Source organism: Lynx canadensis, chromosome B3 (assembly GCF_007474595.2).
Source record: "Lynx canadensis isolate LIC74 chromosome B3, mLynCan4.pri.v2, whole genome shotgun sequence".
NCBI lineage: Eukaryota > Metazoa > Chordata > Mammalia > Carnivora > Felidae > Lynx > Lynx canadensis.
Window position 1 is genome coordinate 145,456,481 of NC_044308.2, and position 20,750 is coordinate 145,477,230.

The 20,750-nt window shown below is 58.4% G+C and overlaps 1 protein-coding gene across 10 annotated transcripts in view; it reads right to left on the reverse strand.

Moving 5' to 3' along the window:
* Positions 1-4,346: 4,346 nt before the first annotated feature.
* The window catches only part of CDCA4 (cell division cycle associated 4), a 29,846-nt gene continuing 13,442 nt past the window's right edge, over positions 4,347-20,750 (reverse strand). Inside the window, exons 2-5 of one of the 10 annotated variants that reach the window (XM_030320133.1) lie at positions 19,056-19,180; positions 18,482-18,520; positions 17,770-17,840; positions 4,347-6,782 (exon numbers count right to left, since the gene is read on the reverse strand). In XM_030320133.1, the coding sequence (XP_030175993.1) occupies positions 6,093-6,776 (684 nt within the window). In that variant the 5' untranslated portion in view covers positions 6,777-6,782; positions 17,770-17,840; positions 18,482-18,520; positions 19,056-19,180 and the 3' untranslated portion in view covers positions 4,347-6,092. Of the gene's footprint in view, positions 6,783-6,934; positions 7,546-10,697; positions 11,684-13,180; positions 14,154-14,296; positions 14,332-17,769; positions 18,716-19,055; positions 19,181-20,750 lie in introns of those variants that run through there. The other 9 variants (XM_030320131.1, XM_030320129.1, XM_030320134.1 and 6 more) reach the window with 9 other exon arrangements.

Genomic DNA, 20,750 nt, shown 5'->3' on the forward strand with positions numbered 1-20,750 from the left:
GTTCCCTGTCCTGATGTCTGGCCAGTCTGCTCAAGCTGGGGGCCTAGTGAACCGGGAGGGTCAGTGCGGACCGGTCCCCTGACTCAGGGACACCCATCCCAAGAAGCTGCCACTGTCACCCTGACCAGAACATGCCTACACAGTCAGGGTTCAAAATAATCACAGAGGTGAGGACACACAGGAGCCTACGTTAATTAAATTCGGTGCCCCCAGGGGCGGGGCAGGACCCTGGGGTGGCTGCCCAGCCTGCCGGCGGAGTCTGGGGTCTCGAGGGCCAGCACCCAGTAGGTCTGCGGCTCTCGGCCCTCGCGGAGGGCTCGCAATGGTAAGAGTGGGTGTAAGGGGGGAACAGCCTGCAGAAAACCCCCAAGTAGAAGCCAGCCTCTCAGAAGTGGGGGCCGGAAACCGAGAGCCCCCTCTGGGAGGAGTGGCGGGGCCGGGCCCTTGCCCTGGGCGAGGGTGGTCCGCCAGGGCCAGGAAGAGCAGCGGGGTGGATGGACCTGGGACGGGGGCAGAGGGAGCGTCCGGTGATCTGAGGTCATGGCGGCCCGGCTCGGAAACAGGCTGACGGCCAGCGCCTCAGCAGTGCTGCCCTGTTGCCACCTCGAGGCCCGGGCGACACTCACCGAGCAGCCACGGGGCCCAGACCCAGCCGAACGGCAAGTGAGGAGGACACGCCCCGCCGGGAACCTGTCGGGCTAACTGTGGGACATTCCAGTCTCTGCTCCCCTCATCCAAACGCCCGGCACTCGGGAAAACCTCGCAAGACGATCCAAACGCAACAAAACCCTGATCCCCAGTCAACGGGAGCAGAAGTGGAGAGGGCCCAGGCGGGCAAAGCCAAAGACCAGAAAGTAAGAAGAGGTGGGGATCCAGCGGAAAAGCGGGCCACACGCGGAAGACGTGGAAACGATCAAACGGAAGAATGGAGATGCCAGAAGTGAAGGCCGTGACCTCGAGGGTGAGTCCTTCTGCAGGAGGGCCCAGCGAAGACGGGTCACCGGGAAACATCCGGGCAGGACGCAGACCAGAGTGGGGAGGAAGACAGAACCGAGTGTCCGGGGTCTGCGGGGCGGACCCGGAGCCGGAGCCAAAGGGGAGAGAGATTCGAGGATTTAATGGCCAAGAACTTTCCCGCAGGGAGGACGCGGGCGGGCTCCTCAGGTTACACTGAATGAGGACGGAGGTGCGGCACCCAAACGGGGCGGCGGGAGGGACAGCTTGGAGGGGACGGCCATCGTGCGCGTGCACATCAGGGAACGAGGCCAGCGTAAGAGCCACCGGCCGGGCTGTCACGTCAAGGTGCCGGAGAGAGAGCTGTAGGCTCGAAGAACGGACATGACAGCAGAAGCCACCCAAACGGGGAGCGGCGACGACTGGAGCCAAGGCCCGTGCTCGACACGGACACACAGGAGGTGACCGGCAACCCCCCCCCCAGCCCCCCCACCGCCAGCCAGCAGGACAGACCCTCTCCGACCCCATGCTCCACTGCCGGACCCGAGCCGGGCAGAGCGGCGCCGGTCCCTTCCCGTGCGAACCGCCACCAATCGGTCCCCGCAGTTCAGGTGCACGCGGCACCCCGGTGACGGAGCTCCGCGTTGCGGGGGCCGGTGTGAAGGAATTAGTGTCTGTCTCCTGACCGCCACACGGGGTTGCAGTTCTGAGGTCTAGGATGTACTCACCGGCAAGATGTCTCAACATCTCACATCTGCTCTAAGAGTCTTTGAGGAAAAAGCAGAGAACGAAGGTGGCAACCGGTCGCCACTGGCAACAGGCACAGAGGCCGCCGGCCCCCCGACTCGAGGGTGCGTCCTGTCCTCCAGGAAGGCCTTCCTCCGCTTCCTCTGAGACTCCCGTGGCCCCCCTCAGGCCCCTCCCGTCGTCGGGCCCCCCAGCGCGTGCTGTCCGCACGAAGAAAGACAGGGGGCCAAGGCCCGGGCTCTGGGCCCCGAGCGCAGGATGCAGGCGGCTTCCCCGATGCGGGGACCAGACGGGCGGGAGGTGTCCTACGGGACGGGCAGGCGCCAGGGGTGACACCGTGTCTCAGCTGCGTCTCAGCGGCTCGGGCGCTAGAACAGTTCCTTCCACAGGGCCGGAGGCTGGAGACCCGCGGGGCTGCCCTGGTTCACGGCCAGCCAACTTCACCCCTTCACCGTGCGCCTCCAGGGCAGGGGGCGGGGGGCAGCGGGAAAGCACCTCCCAGAGGCCCCTCCTGACGCCATCACACCGGGGGTTAGGCTTCAACATATGAACCTGGGGGACACGAACAACAGTCCAGGACAGAAAAGCAAACCCCAAGCCACCCCCAGGGAATCACCCCCTGGGTGCCTCGCCCAACAGGCACACACACGTGCACACACACACGTGCATGAACATGTGTGCACGCTCACCAGGGTGACCCCCGTACCCACTGGGCGGCCCCCGCAGCATGGCCATGGGGCAGGGAGCTCACCCACGTCTCCGTCCTCACCATGAGGCCTGGGCTTTGGGCACACAGGCTCCGGCTACAGAACTAGGCCAGGCCCCTGATATTGCCCCACCCCTGACCTTGGGGTAGGTGAATCCTGGGACACAGGGTCAAGAGGCACCCCCTGCATGAGGGCGTGTCAGGCCACAGGCCACTGACTCAGGGTGCCCGGCAGCTGCTGGGGGCCACTGTGGACCCAGGCTCCTCTCCTTGTTTTCCTGCTCTCCCTGGGAGGATGGGCTGTCCAGCATCCGGTGTCTTGGTGCTGATGACCACCTCCCTGACCCAGAGCGCAGAGCTGCATGGACAGGTGGGGTGAACACAGCAGCCTGAGCGTGCTGCGGTCCCCACACCTTCCTTCTGCAACGGTTATAAAACACGTGACCATGTCCGCACTGGCGCTTACAGGGCCTGAGTCCTGCATTTACGTTAGGTCCGTCCTCAGCAACCAGCCACCTGCCTCTGCTCCTCAGCGGAGAAGCTCAGGTGCTTCTAGGGGAGTCGGGGTGTCCACCAGCATGACTGGGATGACCGAGAGCCAGCACCCCCCCACTTGGCCCTGCCCAGGACCGCCAGGCCACCAAGCACCAGGAGGGAGCCTCTGGAACGAGAGCGGCAGCTGGGAGACCATCAGAAGAGCAAAGGGGAAAAGGGCGCCGGGAAGAGCTGGGAGTTCAGGGTTAGCTGTCAGTGAGGTGGGGGCCCCCGAAGGCCCTGCTTGGCTCCTCCCCTGGAGCGCACCATGGTCCACATTTTCAGAAAATGCTACACTTTCGAAAGCGGGAAGACAGACACTGCAACTACTACCAAGACCGAAAAATAAAGAAATGATACAGGGGCGCCTGGGTGGCTCAGTAGGTTGAACGTCTGACTTCGGCTCAGGTCACGATCTCAGTTTGTGGGTTCAAGCCCCACGTCGGGCTCTGTGCTGACAGCTCAGAGCCCGTAGCCTGCTTCGGATTGTTTGTCTCCCTCTCTCTCTTGCCCCTCCCCTGCTCACTGTCTCTCTCGCTCAAAAATAAACGTTAAAAAAAAATGCTATAAGGACACAAAATACTAGTTAACCTTAAAAATAAAACTGCCAGTTATTTTATCAGCAAAAGATGGATTTACCTGGGAAGAACAGAATTTCAGTACAACACAAGCAAGCTCTCCCCCAGAGCCAAAAGCAAACCCCACGGAGGGGAGGATGCTATTTTATAGAGGAGTGGCGGGTGGGACAGACTGTTGCAAGCAAAAAATCCATTGGAGTAAACTGGGAAGTATAAAGTGGGAAGTTACTGAGGTTTCTCATTGGCTGAGCTGGGACAGTCTCTCGTTTGCTGGGCTATGACCATCTCTCCTGGGCTCAGCTGGGACGGTCTCTCATTGGCTGGGCTGTTGCCAGGGGAGGAGGAAATCTTCCTTCCTCCTGCTGGGAGAGTAACACAGTATCCATGAGCAAGGCGCCTTTCTTCCCATTGGGTCTGCAGTGGGCAAGGAATGGTGGCCGTGAGAACTCCCCCTGCTGGCCTCCTGACTCCATTCTAAACGAAGTTCCCTTACTAATTTCCACATTGCTTCAGGTTTATTGGTTATAAAACACATACACTCTGTTTTCCACGAGGCAAAAGTACTTTCAAAATCGGAAGGAAACAGCAACCCGTGGGATGTCGCATCCCACCACTGGCTCCTCCAAGGGCGCTGCCCTTGCTCCTGCCCGGGGGAACTGGGAGAGAGGAGGGGTGCCGAACCAGAAGCCTGTCTGCTCAGCAAGGTGAAAATGCTCCACCTCGTATTTAACACATATTAACACAAGCGAAATAGGTAATCCAGCCGAAAAAGATCCACTCAAGGATTATGCCGTGGCATAACGAAGCAGATAATAAACACACTTCCATTTTGTTTGTTGGATAGTTTTTTAATAAAGTGGTGTATACACGACTGATATTAAAGAATGGTCCTACGCATGAGAGAAAACAAACCTTTTTGGCTAAGGGCTGGGTAAGGAGGAAAAAGCATGAGAAACAGCAACTGGGCAGGGGTGGGACGGGGTGAGCGCAGTCTTACTTGTAAACTAGTGAAAACAATACAGAAGGTCTGGCCACTCCCCGCGGCCAGGGCAGGTTCAGGGGTGCAGACACGGTACACCAGAGCCCACTTAAGTGGCACCGCCCCACCAACCCCACCATCAACTGCCCTCGGGACTGAGAAGCCATACATGGCAGGAGTCCAGACTTCCTTAGTTCTGGACTTGACCTGACTTATTAACCTTACGGTTCTGTCCCAGCACTAGTGTCACCTGGCACGCGGCAGACTCCGTGCACACCAGTGTGGCTAGTGTTGACCTTAAAATAAACGTCGGTTATTTTACCAGCAAACTAGGTTTATTCAGGAATAACAGAACTGTGACCTGGGAGAACCACAGGTGAGCCCAAGCAACCAACGGGAGGAACGTCACTTACGGAGAAAGGAGGGAGCCGGGAGGGCTGCTCTGAACCAAAGTCCACTGGAGAGAAGCGGGGTCCAGGGTGACGAGGGCTTCTCTCTGGCTGAGTGGTCGCGGGCCGTCAGCTTCTGGTGGGAGAGCAAACGTGCATCTTTTCCCGTGGGGGCTGGCACTGACTCCTTCCCGTTCAGGGGTCTTCTGTAGGGTCTGTGACCGGCAATTCCCGACGTCCGCAGGTGCGGCGCGAAAGCCCCCTTCTGGCCTCCTGACTCCCTTTGAGCGAGGTTCCCCTTGTTTAATGTTCACACCGTCGGGGGACTCTCGACAGCGGCGGGGCACAGGGAAAGCCCAGTCGCGCTGGGAACACCGCAGGGGCACGGGAGGGGCCGCGAGGGTCGGATCCTCTGAAGGCACCACCTCAGACCCCGCCCCGAGATCTCCGGTGGACAGGATGGGCCCTTCTCCAACACTTACATATAAATAGGCATAAATAAACCCCCCAGAATCCGCATGTGATTCTAACGAAGACACAGCCGGCGCAGAGGAGCCGGTAAGGACACTGGAGACTAAGAGGCACTGCTCCGCCCGGCGAGGACGCGGAGAAGGTTCGCACCGACGTGAAGTGGAAATTCATGACACACGTGCGCTACACGGAGCTGCCCGAAGTTCCACCCGAAACAAAGTCCTTATTTAAACCTTAAACGGTGAAATACACCAACTGCAACTGTTCAGGTTATAGGTTCCTAACGTAGCAGCAGAAAACGTTTATAGGAAAAATATACTTTGAATAGCTGACAAAATCTAAAAAAAGTATAAAAAGTTTAAAAAATAGATCTTAAGACAAAATATTGCCCCAAACATATAAAACTTAATTTAAAAAACGTCACCTATCTAAAATTACACAAGGCTGGACACCGAGCCGGGGACGGGCCCTGCACAGAGCTGTGGCGGGACGGAGGACAGAGGGGCCGGCACCCGGGGCGCCGGCGGGCGTCAGGCCGGCTCGGATGGCTAGCCGGAAGGAAACCGCCCAGCCCGCTGGAGGAGGACAGAGGGCACAGGGCAACGGGATGCTGTTCCGGAACGTTCTCCCCGTCGCAGACACACCAGGGGCCGAGCCCGCAGACGCCCAGGCCACGCGCTCCGGAGGCCGCAGGGGCCCCTCCGCCACGAGTCCCCCCGGGGCCGGCTGCCCTCTCAGGTCTCCACCAGGATCTCCACCGCGTGCTCCAGCTCGCCCAGATCCGACCTGCAGGTGGAACTGGGGGGCGCGGCGGCCGCGGGGGCGAAGGCGGGGAGCCCCGGGCCGGAGGGGGCGCCGCCCACCATGCCGGTCAGCACCGCGTCCAGGTCGTAGTAGGAGCTGTCCACGTCCGAAAACAGCTCTTCCACGGACCCGGGGGTTTTATTCTCCAGCGTTTCAAATATGTGATCCAGCGACTTCTGAAAGCCCCCTCTGCCCTCCCGGGAGCCGTCCAGTCCCCAGGGGCTGCTCTGCGGGCGCCTCGGGGCCTGTCCCGGGGCCGGGTCTGGCAGGGGGCCGTCTCCCACGCCCTCCTGCTCCCGCCCCGAGCGGCACAGGATCTCCGTGGAGACGAGGCGGTCCAGGGGCGCCCGCCCTGCGGCCTGGGGCGCCACCACCCGCCAGGTCCCGTCCTGGGTCATCTCTTCCTGGATCTGCCGGACCGTGTTGGCTATGAGGACCGAGCGGCAGAGGTTGGGCTCGACCAGCATGTGGCACAGCTGGAGCTTGACGAGGGACATGTCCAAGAGCGACTGCCGCTGCAGGGTGTAGGAGGGGGCGGCCGGAACGCCCGCCACGCCCCCGTCGCCGTCCTCCGCGTCCTCGGTGCTCTTCCTCTTCAACCCTCGTGCGAACATCCTGCCCTGCGGAGAGCGAGGCGGGCCCCGATTAGCGCGTTCCAGAGTCCCCCCCAGACACCCCGCGCCCCGACTCGGTCTGCAGTCGTCAAAGGTGGGGGTTCGGGCGGGGGCTGCCGCGGCCACCCCTTCCCCCCTCCGTGAGCGTCCTTAGGTACCTGCAGCACGGCCACGCCCGGCACCCTCCTTAAACAGCGAGAAGGTGCCCCTCCAGATCATTTCTCCCCGAGGGCCTGTGTGTCTACAATTACTCCCAAATAAAAAGCCTAAAACACTAAGTAACCCTAGCTTACCCCCCCACCCCCGACCACTTTTCCCAGAACAGCAAACAGGTCAGACTTACCCACAGTCTCTGAAACTCTCTACCGTTTCCACCACAGCACCTGGCTCACACTTACTTGAATCAGCGGTTTGTAAACAAGTGAATTAAAGCGCTTACCACCAAAACACACGAAAGTGGTTTCACTCACTGCTGGTGGTACAGGAGTCAAGGTTTTTGTTGTGGCGGCATATACAACTTTTACACAAGTTTTTTCTCTCATCACTTTTGTAAAAGTCACTTACTTAGAATGGATGAGTACACTGAGAATGAATGTAAGATTAGGTCAAACTACAAGATAACCTGTGAGGGGGCGGGAGGGGGGGGAGAACTAAGTGTCCAGGGTTCCTCTGTGGCAAACCACTGTATCTCTTCGGCTTTTTTTTTTCCTCGAAAGAGAGGAGTGGGAGCAGGGGAGGGGGCAGAGGGGGGGGGGAGACAGAGAATCGCAAGCAGGCTCTGTGCTGTCAGCACAGAGCGCGAAGTGGGGCTCGAACTCACAAACCGCGAGATGGTGACCTGAGCCGAAATCAAGAGTCGGATGCTTAACCAAGCGAGCCAGCCAGGTGCCCCCCGCCCCCCACGTTTAACTTTTAGTTCTCTTTTCAACCAACTCTAAAATCCCAAACCTGGATGACAACCGACTTGATTCAGGGCCCAACAAAACTCACTCAAGTGGCCCGAGTTACCACCAGAAGGACTCTGGCCTGCCCCTCCTGCTGGCCCTGCACGGCAAGGGTGAGCACCACCACGGGGGCAGCTGGGAGCAGAGACCCACGGCTCGCAGAGCTCAAGGCGCCACATCGAGCACCCGGCTCCCTGGGGGCCCACCTCCCTCTCCTCAGGGGTCCTCTGCAAGCCCGAGACGCGAGTTTGTGAGCTGTCGGTCCAGCAGGGGCCTCTCACACCCAGGCTGGACTCGGGGCCAGCCTCGCCAGGACAGTCAACAGCGGCCGCAGACCGAGCTAGACACACATCACAGCAGGAACCGCCCAGAGAGAGCCCTTATTCATACCTGCTCTGAAAGACCGTACGTTGAGGACGGTCGCTAGATCCATCCAGGACCCCAACCCTTCCCTGTAGCAACCAGCTAAGAAAACAAAGACAAACTCACTAAAACGGAGAGGCTGGAAGGGGGAGCCAGGACCACTCACTGTCCGATCCCAGGAAGAATCACCAGTTATAGGCCCCGCAGGGAAATGAGCCCACTGCCTTCCCCACAAGGACCTGAGCACCCACCCGTGCCACTCAGGCAATGAGAAAGTCACCACCCTGAACTCCGGCTTTTCTCCTCCTCCTCCTCCTTTCCTCCAAACTACCTCCTTACTCTCCTTTGTTGGATTTGCCTATGGCTTTGAAAAAGCTTGCTTGTCCTGTTAACTTTAACAATAAAACTTCCAGGACACCTGGGTGGCTCAACTAGTTAAGCGTCTCTCTCTCTTTTTTAATGTTTACTTATTTTTGAGAGAGCCTGTGTGAGCGGGGGAGAGGCAAAGAGAGCGGGAGACACAGAACCCGAAGCAGGCTGCAGGCTCTGAGTTGTCAGCACAGACCCTGATGCGAGGTTCAAACCCACGAACCTGAGATCATGACCAGACCCGACGTCAGATGCCCAACCGACTAAGCCACCCAGGCGTCCCAAAGTTCTGCCTCTTGATCTTGGCTCCGCTCGTGAGATTGAGCCCCCAAGTCAGGCTCTGTGCTGGGCATGTAGCCTAATAGTCCCTCTCTCTCTGCCCTTCTCTTGCTTGCACATGCTTTCTCAAAACAAAACAAACAAACAAAACAAAACAAAACAAAAACCCTGCCAGTTATTTCACCAGCAAAAATGGGCATATTTGGGAATAACAAAATTTCAATTGGTATTTTTTTTAATGGGGGGGAGGCTAGGGAATGGGGCTATTGTAAACAAAGTCTATTGGAATAAACTGGGAATTCGAAGTATAGAGGCCTCTCATTGGCTGAGCTGTGACCATCTCTCATTGGCTGAGCTGGGACGGCCTCTCATTGGCTGGGCTGCAACCATCTCTCATTGGCTGGGCGGTTGCCGGGGAAGGAGGAAACCTTTTCTCCTGCTGGGACACTAATAGGTAGTACCGGTGTGCAAGGTGCATCTCTTCCTGTTGGGTCTGCAGTGGCAATGAGTGAGAGCTCCCCTGCCCACCTCCGGATGCCATTTGAAATGGCGTTTCCTTCTACTATTTTTCACACCTGGAACTGCTATTCTGTTACACCCAAATACACCCATTTATGCTGGTAAAATAACTGACTTATTTTTAAGGCTAACACAGCCCAGGAAGTCAGACTTCTGTCTCCAGTGACAGGCCAGGAAGCCAATGACTTCTGTCACAGTCGCCCCAAGGAAAGGACTTCAATAACTGAGGGCTTCCCTAATACTTGTCCCCACTTCCTAGAAACGCCAAACGTGCTCCCCATAAAACCACCAGGGCTCCTTGCTCCCCCAGCCTGCAGGCCCACCGGGGCCCCGGAGCCCTGTTCCAGGAGGCAGTGCTGCCACTCGGCCGTCTGTAGCCAAGTGCAGCTACCCGAGTAGCTGCAAGCCAGGCAGTGACCCACTCCCTGGCTGCAACTGCGTCCAGTAAACAGCTTTTGCTCTTCTCACACGGGTGCCTCCATTTGTCTCCGCAGCTCACTGTCGATAGTTGAGAAGAGTATCAGAAAGTACAAGACAGGGGGCCTGGGCAGCTCAGTCAGTTAAGTGTCCGACTTTGGCTCAGGTCATGATCTCACCGTCTGTGGGTCAAGACCCGCATCTGGCCGTGTGCTGACAGCTCGGAGCCTGGAGCCTGCTTTGGATGCTGTGTCCCTCTCTGCCCCTCCCCTGCTCATGCTCTCTCAAAAATAAACAAACGTTAAAAAAAAAAAAAAAGAAGAAGAAAGTAGAAGACAAAAACCACCCCGGTTCCGCCCCTCTGAACCAGTTATCACGCAGGTTCTTAGCATTGTCCTAAGCACATTCTTCTCTGTGCATCTGAGAGCTCGTTGCGAGTTCTCCTTTCCTGCTGGTCACATTTTCCATGTCGTGTAAAGGTTCACCATCACCTCCGACGGCCGTGCGTCGCTGTGAAGAACAGAGCCTTGTTCCCTGACATTCACACTGCTCACAGTGATGCTAGGCTCTAACCCTGGATGTTGGTATTTGTAGCACTTGATTCTGGAGTTTCTACGAGGGCTTAAAAAGGTAGGGGCAGTTGTAAGGCTCATGATGGACGTTATCAAGCCACTCTCTGGGAAGGCTGAGTCAGTTCACCCTCCACCAGGTTTTTCTGTATGGTTCTTTCACAATCGCTGGAAGCCCCCCTTCACCTTGCCCATTATCCCAGCTCCTCCTCGGTGCCTCTGCCATTACCCTGTGTCACCACCCCAGACGTAAACATTATTTTCAGATTCAAAACAAGCAAGTCGAATGGGTAAACTGTGGTGTGTCTGACAACAGAACGCTCCCCAGCAACAAAATCCACACTCGTCTATGCAACAGCAAGGATGGGCCTCAAACGCTACGCCCAATCAGAAAGCAAGACCAAAGAAACAGGTACCATACGACTCCATTCATATGAACTTCTGGAAAAGGGAAAGCTAACCTAAGGTGCAAATAGCAGAGGGGCTGCCAGTGGAGGAGACGGGATCATCCAGAACTCTCCAGGACGATGGAAATGCACCCTATCCAGACAGGAGAATGGCATTCGTCAGATTCACTGAGCAGCACAAGTAATAACTGTTCATTTCACCGTATTACGCGATGGCTTGATAAAGAAACACACGTAAGCGAGTTGACGGGGGCAGGCTACGTTACTGTGAATCCCAACCATTTTAGACACTGCCTCCCGCGTATCCCTAAGTGCCAGGACCAGCATGTGCTCAGAGTCATCGAATTACCGGCTTCAAATGGGCCAAATCCTGAGCAACTGTTAGGTTTTGTTATACTCCGTACAAGAAAATGCTGGCAGACTTGCGACTTGAGAAGGACTTCGAGGGCAGCACACGCAACCACAAGAGCCACCGGGCTGCCACCAGAGCCTGTGTCAGGGCGATGCGTCAGGCTGAGCCCAGAAGGTGGCCGGTGAGACTCACCCTCCTACGTTTGTGTCTGGGACACAGCACACAATATGGTTCTGAAGGCAGTGGAGGTGAGCACACAGATCCCCCGGCTGGACTGGTCCAAGCCCAGCTTCTCGGGCAGCCCATGACTATGGCCTGGGGCGCCTGACCCTTTGAACACAGGACACGAGACCCCAGACTTCCCAGGCTGTCCCAACTGCAGAGCCTGACTCACCATTAAGTTCCCAACAAGAGAGTACGGTAAAACCTTGGACCGCGAGTAATTTGTTCTGCAAGACCAGTAAACATTTCGAATGAATTTTAACTTGGTACACGAGCGGCGTCCTACGATATGAGCAGTACGTGCCGCAAGATGTCACATGATCACAACTAGCCAATAGTTCTCTCTCTCTTGCTCACTCGCTGTGGGATTGTGGGTGATCATCTCCCATGCTCAGACGCTCGGTCTCAGGCCGCGGCGTTTGGAAGAAATCAGTGATTTTTCAGGACGTTGGAAGGTGCCCACAACTGGCACTTGTGTATTTTTGTCACTTCAAAGCACCTCTGGACCATCCTTTGCTTTTCCATCCAAGAGGGAGCTCAGGAATGCTTTGCTTCATTCTAGGTCATCGGACACGTTCTTTGTTGAAGTTGCACGGAAGATTCCATGGAGCCAACAGAGAGCAGTGATTCCGTCAGTGATAAAAGTCGTCCTACACAGCAACCCTCCTCTCTTGTGCCCCTCACACCAGCCAGGAGGGTTTTCAAAGGGCAGGTTAATTTAGCTTTGTAATCTGCATTTTATTATGTTGTATTACAGCACCGTAACCATTTTTATATGCATATATTTGGGTTGTACAACGAATCATCTGAGTTTCCGGTATTTCTTATGGGGAAATTCGCTTTGCGATGCAGGTGCTTTGGATAACAAGCATGTTTCCAGAACAAACCTCCGTATTACACACCTCCGTCCACTCCAGATAGCCAGAAGGTCTTGCTGAGTCACACCCCACCAACTCCTCAGGGTCAGTGGTGTTTTGCTCAAACCCTCCTGAGCCATGGACAAGCAGGCCAGCAGTGTCAACCCCGTGGTCAAGGCACAGCAGCCTCCAGAACAAGGGGTGACCAACAGAAAAAATTGAAGACAGCAGACTGAGTGGTTCCATGTGGCAGGTGGAGCCAGGGAGGGGTGCTGTGTCCGCCCAATCGGGGCCCCCTCCCCAAGACAAAGGGGAGCCTGGCCTGGTGGACCCCTCACCCTTCCTGGCCAGTGGCCTCTCCTGCAGCTGCTCTCACAACGCGTGGCCAGCAATCTCGAGGCCGGTGGAAAATGCAGATCCCCAGACTCCGAGCAGAAGAGCTGGGGCAGCAGGGGACAGACTGCTGAGACCTGCTCAGACCTGACCCTTCACCACGACCTTCAGCTCATGGCACTCAGGGTTTTCAGGCAGACCAACATGAACTCTCAGTTTCTGGCACACGATCAGGCTGTCTCTGAAACACCTCACCAGAGGAAAATGGGACGACAGAGCAAGCGTGGCAAAGTCTTGAGAAGCGCTGCTTGGGAGCCCAGCCGTGGGTTCATCATCACCGTCTGAGACTTTCCTTCAGCAATTACTAACAAGTGAATTTCGGGGACTTTTGCGACTTGGAATGATACACAGATTCCCTCTACATGGAATATGTCCCATTAGCAAGCTGAAAAAAAACTTCCCAGCCCTCTTCCCAGGATAAAACCTGCCATTCTACCTAGAAAAAAGTCATAACTGACTTTTTATTCTGAACTTCAACTTCAATTGTAAAACGTGCCAAAACTTGAAAATAAAAGAGTAGTTATATGCAGGAAGTTTATAAGACATCAAACTTAATTTTGTAAACAGGCAATTTCTTTCTTGTCTTAAAACAACAGTTAGCTCGGTCCTGCTGTCCTGTGCATGCGACATAAAGGCCACCAGAGGAGGAAACAGTTGGGAAACCCTGGATTTGGACCAGCGCATCTCCTGGCAAACTGTGGTTACCTGGTAACCTGGTAACCTTTTCCTGGCGATCCTATTTTGCAGACAACAGGCTTCCAGAGAGGTGGACTCAAGCTTGCCTTTGACCAGTGGAAGAGTTTCTGATCCCTTTCCTAGTCCCAGCACCACCCCACACACCTGAGTGCCACCGCAGGCAGCCACAAGGAGCCGACTGAAAAGAGTTTCCCAACCGGGGTCTGGGAACCTTCCTCTTCCCACATCCCACCCCGCCCTTCCCCGATGCCCGCCTCCACTGCCCACGCAGCTAGAGCTGGCTAGCACAGGGGGCAGGCGCCATCGGCTCCTTGAAACTCCCCTGCCAGCTTTAAGAGAAGCTGGGTCTGCTACAGAACGGGGGGCAGAAGCCATTGCGAAATATCCCCAACGTTCCTTTCTCAAGCAAGTCAAACCCAGAAACAAAGGAAAAGAAGTGAAAGTGGACCCTCCCGGGCTGCGGCGGCCCTCGCTACCCTCCAGGGCTCCAGAGCGTGGTGCCCCGGCTGGGCCATCCTGGAAGGGCATCAGATTACTAGCGGAACCCGTGCTGCCCAGAGGACTTGGGATGAGGCACCAGCACTGCGCGGCCAGCCACCCACTCACTCCGTGAGGAAGGCGGGCTAGGAGGAAACCCAGGAGCGCGGGCATCCCGCACCACCGGGGAAGGGGCGAAAGATGAGCACGGACGAGGGCGAGGAGGGGAGCGCGGGGACTCTGATCAGGGCTGGAAACTCAAGTCGGCCGGGCTCCCCGCGCGGACCCTTCCCAAGTCCAAGGCAGGAAGGCAGTGGGGGCTGCCCTCGGAGGCCGCACCGCCCCAGCGGCCCCGCCGACCCCGCTTCGCGCTTCCCCTCTTAAAGAGCCCGCAGCGTGATGAGAGCCGGGGAGGGGGGGGGGGCGCAGGCAGTACTTTCGGACGCCAGTAGCGCAGGGCAGCCGGCACGAGGGGGGATTCCCAGGTGGCGGACGGCCCTCCGGGCGGACGGGCGGGGGGAGCCGGCGGCCCGCGTCGCGCCCCCTCCCCGCCCCCGCGACCCCGGCCTCCCCCCGGGGGCCCGCAGCCCCCCACCCCGGGCGCCCAGGCCCGCCCGCCGCCGCACAAAGCCCGCCGCCCGCGCCGAGACGCTCACCTGGCCGCCGCCTTCCGCGCCCGCGCCCGCCGCCGAGGGAGGGGCGGGGCCGGCGGGGCGGGGCCGGGCGGGGCCTCTCCGCGCCCACAAAGGGTCGCCATGGCGCCGGCCGCCCCGCCCGCCGATTGGCCGAGTGCGGGGGCGGGGCCTCCTGTTCAAACCGCGGGCGGGGCCCGGCGCGCGAGTTCCCGCGCGGCCGCGTTGGCCGTTGGGGGCCCGCGTCCTGGCCGCCCCGCCCCCGTCCGCTCCCAGGTCTCCGCGCGCGGCCCCAGCGCGCCGGCGCAGGGCCTTCGGGGCGGGGCGTGGCGGGAGAAGACTGGGACTGGAGGGGAGGAGGGTGAGGGGAGTCGCAGCAGTGGGCCTGAGAGCGGGGGGACGGGAGGGTTGGGTGGGAGGAGTCAGAGCCGTGGGCTGGAAGGGGAGGGGAGGAGAGGGTGGGGGGAGTCAGAGCTGTGGGCTGGAAGGGGGGATGGGAGAGGGAGGATGTGGAAGCTGGGGGGAGTCAGAGCTGTGGGCTGGGAGGGGAGGGAAGGGGGGAGTCAGAGCTGTGGGCTGGAGGGGGGCGATGGGAGGGGAAGGAGGGGGAGCTGGGGGGAGTCAGAGCTGTGGGCTGGGTGGGGAGGGAAGGGGGGAGTCAGAGCTGTGGGCTGGAGGGGGGCGATGGGAGGGGAAGGAGGGGGAGCTGGGGGGAGTCAGAGCTGTGGGAGGAGGGGGGAGCAGCAAGGGGCAGCAGCTCCCCCCCCCACCCCAGCCCAGGTCACTGTAGGAACTTCCCGGGTTTCATGTAAGAAGTGAAACCATGAAAGTCCAAAGCAGGGGAGGTTTTTAAAAAATTTTCTCAGGGGAAAAGGTAAATAGAGGAGCAAATCCTGACTGTTAATTCAACCAACATTGTTCTTGTGCAGGCCAGGGCTGCAGTTACAGGCAGCAAAAGCCCTTCTGGGTCTGCTGTGTCACGTGATGGGGGGGGTGGCTGTGAGTGTGGTGCCCCTCATGCTGTCAGGAAAAGCCAAGGTGAGGTGGGCACCCTAGGCACACGGGCCTCCGGGAAAAAGGGGGCATGGAAGAGGGAGAGAATTCCGGGCTGGAGAGGAAGGGAGTTGAAGGGAGGGGGAGAGCTGGAGATCACTGGAGGGTTGTGCGGAAGAGGGGCAGGTTCTGAGGGGGGCCGGGAGAGCATCGCTGTGGAGAACGCATCTGGGAGGGGGAGAGGGGAGATGTAGGGAGGCCACTTAGGGTACGGCAGCCCTGGGGTGGGGGGATTATGGGCTGTGACCAGTGTGACTGCGCAAATTTAAAATGTCCGTTTGTCAAACAGTGGAAAAGCTAGGGGGAGATTTTGCTCCTAGCCATATGCCACGCGCCCCTTAACACACGTGAAAGCAAGGTGGACGAACCGATAGAAAGTGGGCACAGTTCAGTGCCTAACTGGTGAAGAGGCCGGTGCTGGGCCTCAGAATACGAGCCGAGCACATTCGACTACCCTAGATGCCGTTCGTGCTATCAGATGGGCAAAAATCCAACATCTCTGGAGTAAGGGTATCCAGGGCCACCACTCTTTTTCACCCAGCATGTTCAGCATTAAATGAAAACAGGCAGAGCTAGACACAAAACCAAAAAATGAGGGGAAGACAAGGGGAAAACAAAAAAACCGCCCACTAATGACAAGGAGAACTAGGATGTATTAAGAGGACCCCAATGGAAGACGTAGCCGCAATCTTACACGAAGCGTTCTGGAGAATCAGGAAGGAAGTCTTCCCACCGAGAGGGCCGACGTCGCCCCGATGCTAAAGCTTGAAAGGGTGGGGGTGGCAAGAGGGAGGAAGCACAGGCCGAGCCCTCGTCAACTTCCAACCAAAATGTCAGCAACTCCAGCCCCGTGAGAAGACGACCATCACAGCCACGTTAGGGTCATTCCGGCGGACAGAAGGTTAACGTTCCAAACCAACCAAAACGATTCCCGACGTTAATAAAACGCAGGAGGAAAAATAGCTGAAAATCTCCATAGGTGGAGAAGAATCGCCTGATGACATGAGCCCACATCCGTGATAAGACACGTAGCAAACTAAATATACAAGTGCAAGGTTAGGAGCAGTGCACAATGCCACCCTCACTTCCGACATGCGCTGCAAGTTGGGGGCCGCCAGGACCACCCCCGGTTCAATAATTCAGTACAAAGACTCACCGAACCGGTTGAAAGCTTACAGTCGTGGTCTATTACTGAAAGTGTGCCCGTTAAACTCCCGCAGGGGAAGAAGTTCATGGGGCAGGGACCAGGAGGGCCCCACGCCTGGGGCTCCCACACCAAGTGACCCGAGGCCCCCTCCCTGTATTCTGCTCTGCGGTGTGGTCCCTGCACCCCGCTCCAACACTCGCCACCGCAGGCAGGACAGCCCAGGGGTTTCGGGATCACCTCCCAGGACCCGGGGCAAAGAACAGACCCCTCCTTGGGCAAGGCCCATATTTCTGCTACACAACAAGGGGGCTCACTCCATCGAAGTGAAGTGCATTTACAAGAACCTACAGGCAGTGCCGCGGTGACTAGTGAAACAGTGAAAGCTTCCTCCTGGGATCAGGAGTTAGGGGCGGATTTCTGCTCCCACACTTATACCGGACATTGTGCGGGGAGGGGGCTGGGGGTGGCAAATAGGCGAGGAAAAGGATTTGCAAAGAACTGGAGTCATTATTCCCAGAAGATCGGTTTTCGAATGTAGAAAATCCACAGAACCTCATCTTAGCGTGGAGCGCTGCCGAAACCAGAGACCCCAGACTGGGGACTCAGACCCTCGTGATTTGCGTTCTCACAGTTCTGGAGTTTGGAAGGCCAAGGGGAGCGTTCGGCCATCCAGGTTTGGTTTCTGGTGTCCACAACGGGACGGGAGTGCCCGGAAGGGGACAGGAAGGAAGAGAGGGAGAGCTTTTCCTGTGCTGAAGCCAGCAGCCCTGCCTTCCCAGCTCTTTTAACCTTAATTACCTCCTAAAAGCCCTGCCTCCAAAGACCGTCACACTGGGGGCCAGGACTTGGACAGAGGAATTTGAGGGAGACACAATTCCGTCCATAGCAAATCTCCAGGTGAATGGATGAAATGGATAAAGATTTAAGCATGACCATCAGATAATCATATTTATATATGCAAGTGACAGGCCACTGTAACATTCTTTAGGGGCGCCTGGGCAGCTCAGTCAGTTGAGCGTCGGACTCTTGATTTCGGCTCAGGTCATGATCCCAGGGTGGTGGGATCGAGACCCGTATTGGGCTCCGTGCTGAGCGTGGGGTCTTTAATGTTTTAACGATACCGTTGCAAAGCACCAAAAACATCGGCACCAGCTAAATCTAACTACAGATGCGTAAGAACCGCCCCTGGAAAGCGCAAAGCCCTGCTGGGAGGTCAGTGGCTGTTCAAATTGGGGAAAGTGCTGGGGCCCCCGCTGGAAACTCACCTCCGTAAAGATACCGGTTCTCTCAAACCTACCTTCAGTTCAGTGGCCTCCGAATCCCAGCCCTCACTTGGTTTCGTGGACACTGACGAGTTGATTCTAAAATCTGTATGGAAAGGCAAAGGGCCAGGGACAGCCAGGAGGTCGTGGAGAAGGGCGGCCACACTGTGAGCTGGGACGGCCGCTCCGGAGAACCGTGGGACAGACACCCGCTCGCAAAAACACTTGTACCCGAATGCCCATAGAAGGGACTCTCCATTACAGCCCCAAAGGGAAAACAACCGAAGCGCCCCCAGCAGGAGAATGGGCATGAGGGGCGGGGCCCGCACCACCAGGCCACACCGCCAGCTAAGCCGTCACTGCCCAGGGCAGCATGGATGGATCTCAGCACAGAACATGGAGAGAAAGGAGCCAGACTGCAGAGCGCACGCCCATTCCACAGATGGAAAGTTCAGATCAAGTGGAGCTATTCTGAGGAAGGGGACAGTGGGCTTGGGGGAGGCCCTGGGGAGATTTCTGGGACCCCGAGACTGTCCATACTTGGTCTGAGTGAAGGTGGCTAACGTTTGTTTGATACGGTCCCGTTGGGGACATTCTCTGCTCGTGCTCCAATAAATAAGCCGATTAAGACGGCTAGGGCAGGGTCCACAGAGGCGGGCCCCAGCGGCCAACCCAGACGACGCACTGGCCACGGGCCCAGGTCGGCTTCGAGCCTCATGTCTGCCTCTAATCCTGGGGACTCCTTACCACATGTGTGTCTGAGCCGGTCAAAGAATCCAGTCTCTTCTGTACCGAAGAAAACCGTGCATGTGGCTCTCCGGCCTCTGGCGGAGCCCCCTCTACAGAGCCAGCCCTGCATGTGTCCCGGCCACGTCCAGGCAGAAAGAGAGGAGCCACAGCCCCTGCCTGTCCCCTCGCACTCTGGGACACCTGGGCTCGCCTGGGACCACGCTCTGGGGGGGTCCACTCGTCGGCTCCTGTCTGGCAGGTAGATAGAGGTGGGGTGGGGGCGTGACGGGCCCGGGCACAGTGTGGGGGTGGGGGTGGGAGGGGTGACGGGCCGGGCACAGAGGGGACTCCGAGGCTGTGAGCCGTGTGGCCCTGCCCCAGAGATGCTCCAGGCCCACCTGCCGGTGTGGACCCTCGCTGGACCCCAACCCTGACCCCCCACCCCCTTTCCCAGAATCTCTTGTCTGCTGCTGGAGGGGGTGGGGACTGGGCAGGGGACACAAACGCTGCCAGCTAAAGTAGGCCAGGGGGTTTCCCTCACCAGTCCGGCCCCATCGCCCAGCCCTCTGGACGCGGCCACGCTTACACTTACACTTTGAGGAGTCAGCTCGATGCCGACATCGGGAACATTGCTGCCGGCATCAGTGTGTCACTTGTGAACCTTTCCTACGAGGCGTCCTCAGGTGGGCAGAATCCTGGAAGTTTCCTTGTTGTACTCTGTTGTTTACGAAAATGAGAACGAAGAAAAAGGATGACATTAAGAAATGCTTTCCTTTATGTCGTTTGGTTTTGTGCTGCTCAGAGCCGCCCTCATCACAGACGGGCTGGATGTGCCGCAGGGACAGAAATCCGCCCGACTCTCTGGGGCGGCACGGGAAGGGGGGGCGGGTGAGCCGGGCCCAGGGAGCCCAGGTGGACAGGAAGCGCGTCCGCCTTCGGCCCCTCGTCTCCTCCCCGCACGCCCAGCCCCGGCCAGCGCCACCCCTCTGCCTGGGTCTCTGGCCGGGGACCGTGCTGTTCTCTGCCCGTGCAGACCCCACCCCCAGCTCCCCAGCCTCTGTGTTCCCGACCAGGCGAACAGCCCAGACCCCCTCGGTGCCCCGGGACACGGTCGGCGGGGGCCGGGCATCTCCCTTGAGGCCACCGGCACCGGCCGAGCAGGGGGACCCTCCCCTCTGTGTGGGCCCAGGCCTCGGGGGCAGGCAGAGGGTCATGGACCGGCACCCTGAAAATGCCCCTGGCAGCCCGTCCCCCCAGCATAACCTTGGGGTGCACACAGGCCACACGGTGCCTGAACTCACAGGGGTCCCCTCTGCCCACCCGCTCCCCCCACCCCCCACACCTCTGAGGCTTGCCTCTCCACGCATGACCTCCAAGGGTGAGCCCTGGAGGTGGGCATCCTCGGAGGGCTGGGACTTGATTTTGTTGAAGGGGCCCTCGGTCTCCTTACAGGGGTAACTGCTAGCTATGCCCACGTGCCCCCGTCACCATCCGTGTCAGCCACTGGGTGGCCCCATCTCGGGGACCCCTAGAGGCCTGTTGGCCCACCTGCCTGCTTTTCCTCTGGGCCTCCCTGGGCCCCCCCCCTGCAGAACCCCATCTCAGGTTCCTCCTCTTCTCCCCCCTCCAGACGTTGCCGTGTCCCAGGGCCCAGTCCTCAAACCACTTCTGTCTACACCCTACACATCTGAAATGGAAGTCTGCCTCCCCCACCCAAAGCGTCATGTTCCCTTTACTGGTTCAGTCAGCTGCTCACCACTCCGCCAAAGACCTTGGGGTCCTCCCGACGCCTCTCTTTTGCTCATCTCTGCCTCCAATCTGCAGCCCTCGGTCTGCCCACGGCCGCCGCCTGGCTCGGACCCGTGCCAGGACCCTCCAACCACCCTGGAGAGCCCACTCCCACAAATCAGCCGTGTCTTCGCCCTCCGCTCCCTTTTTCCTCCTTCCCTTTCCCGCCGTGGGGACCAGCCTTTGGCTGTTGGGGACCGCACAGGAAAATCCCCGAACGAATGGAGAAGGGCGCCAATGCAGCTCAGCCCAGCGCTGGGGTGTCGGGAAGGTGGAGCGAGCTAGAGGACACTCAGCTTAACATACGGGTCTGCACGCGGGTTTGTGGACACACGCACAGATCTTCCCGCTCTGGAAACGGTGCCGCCTGGTGACAGCAGGCGTCCCTGGGCCCGGCTCTCACTCGCACCGCTCTCCGCTGGGGCCCCTCCGGGAAAAGGCTGAGCTGAGTGAGCTCGGCATCTTGTACCAGAAGGTAAGGAAGTGCCTAAACAAAACG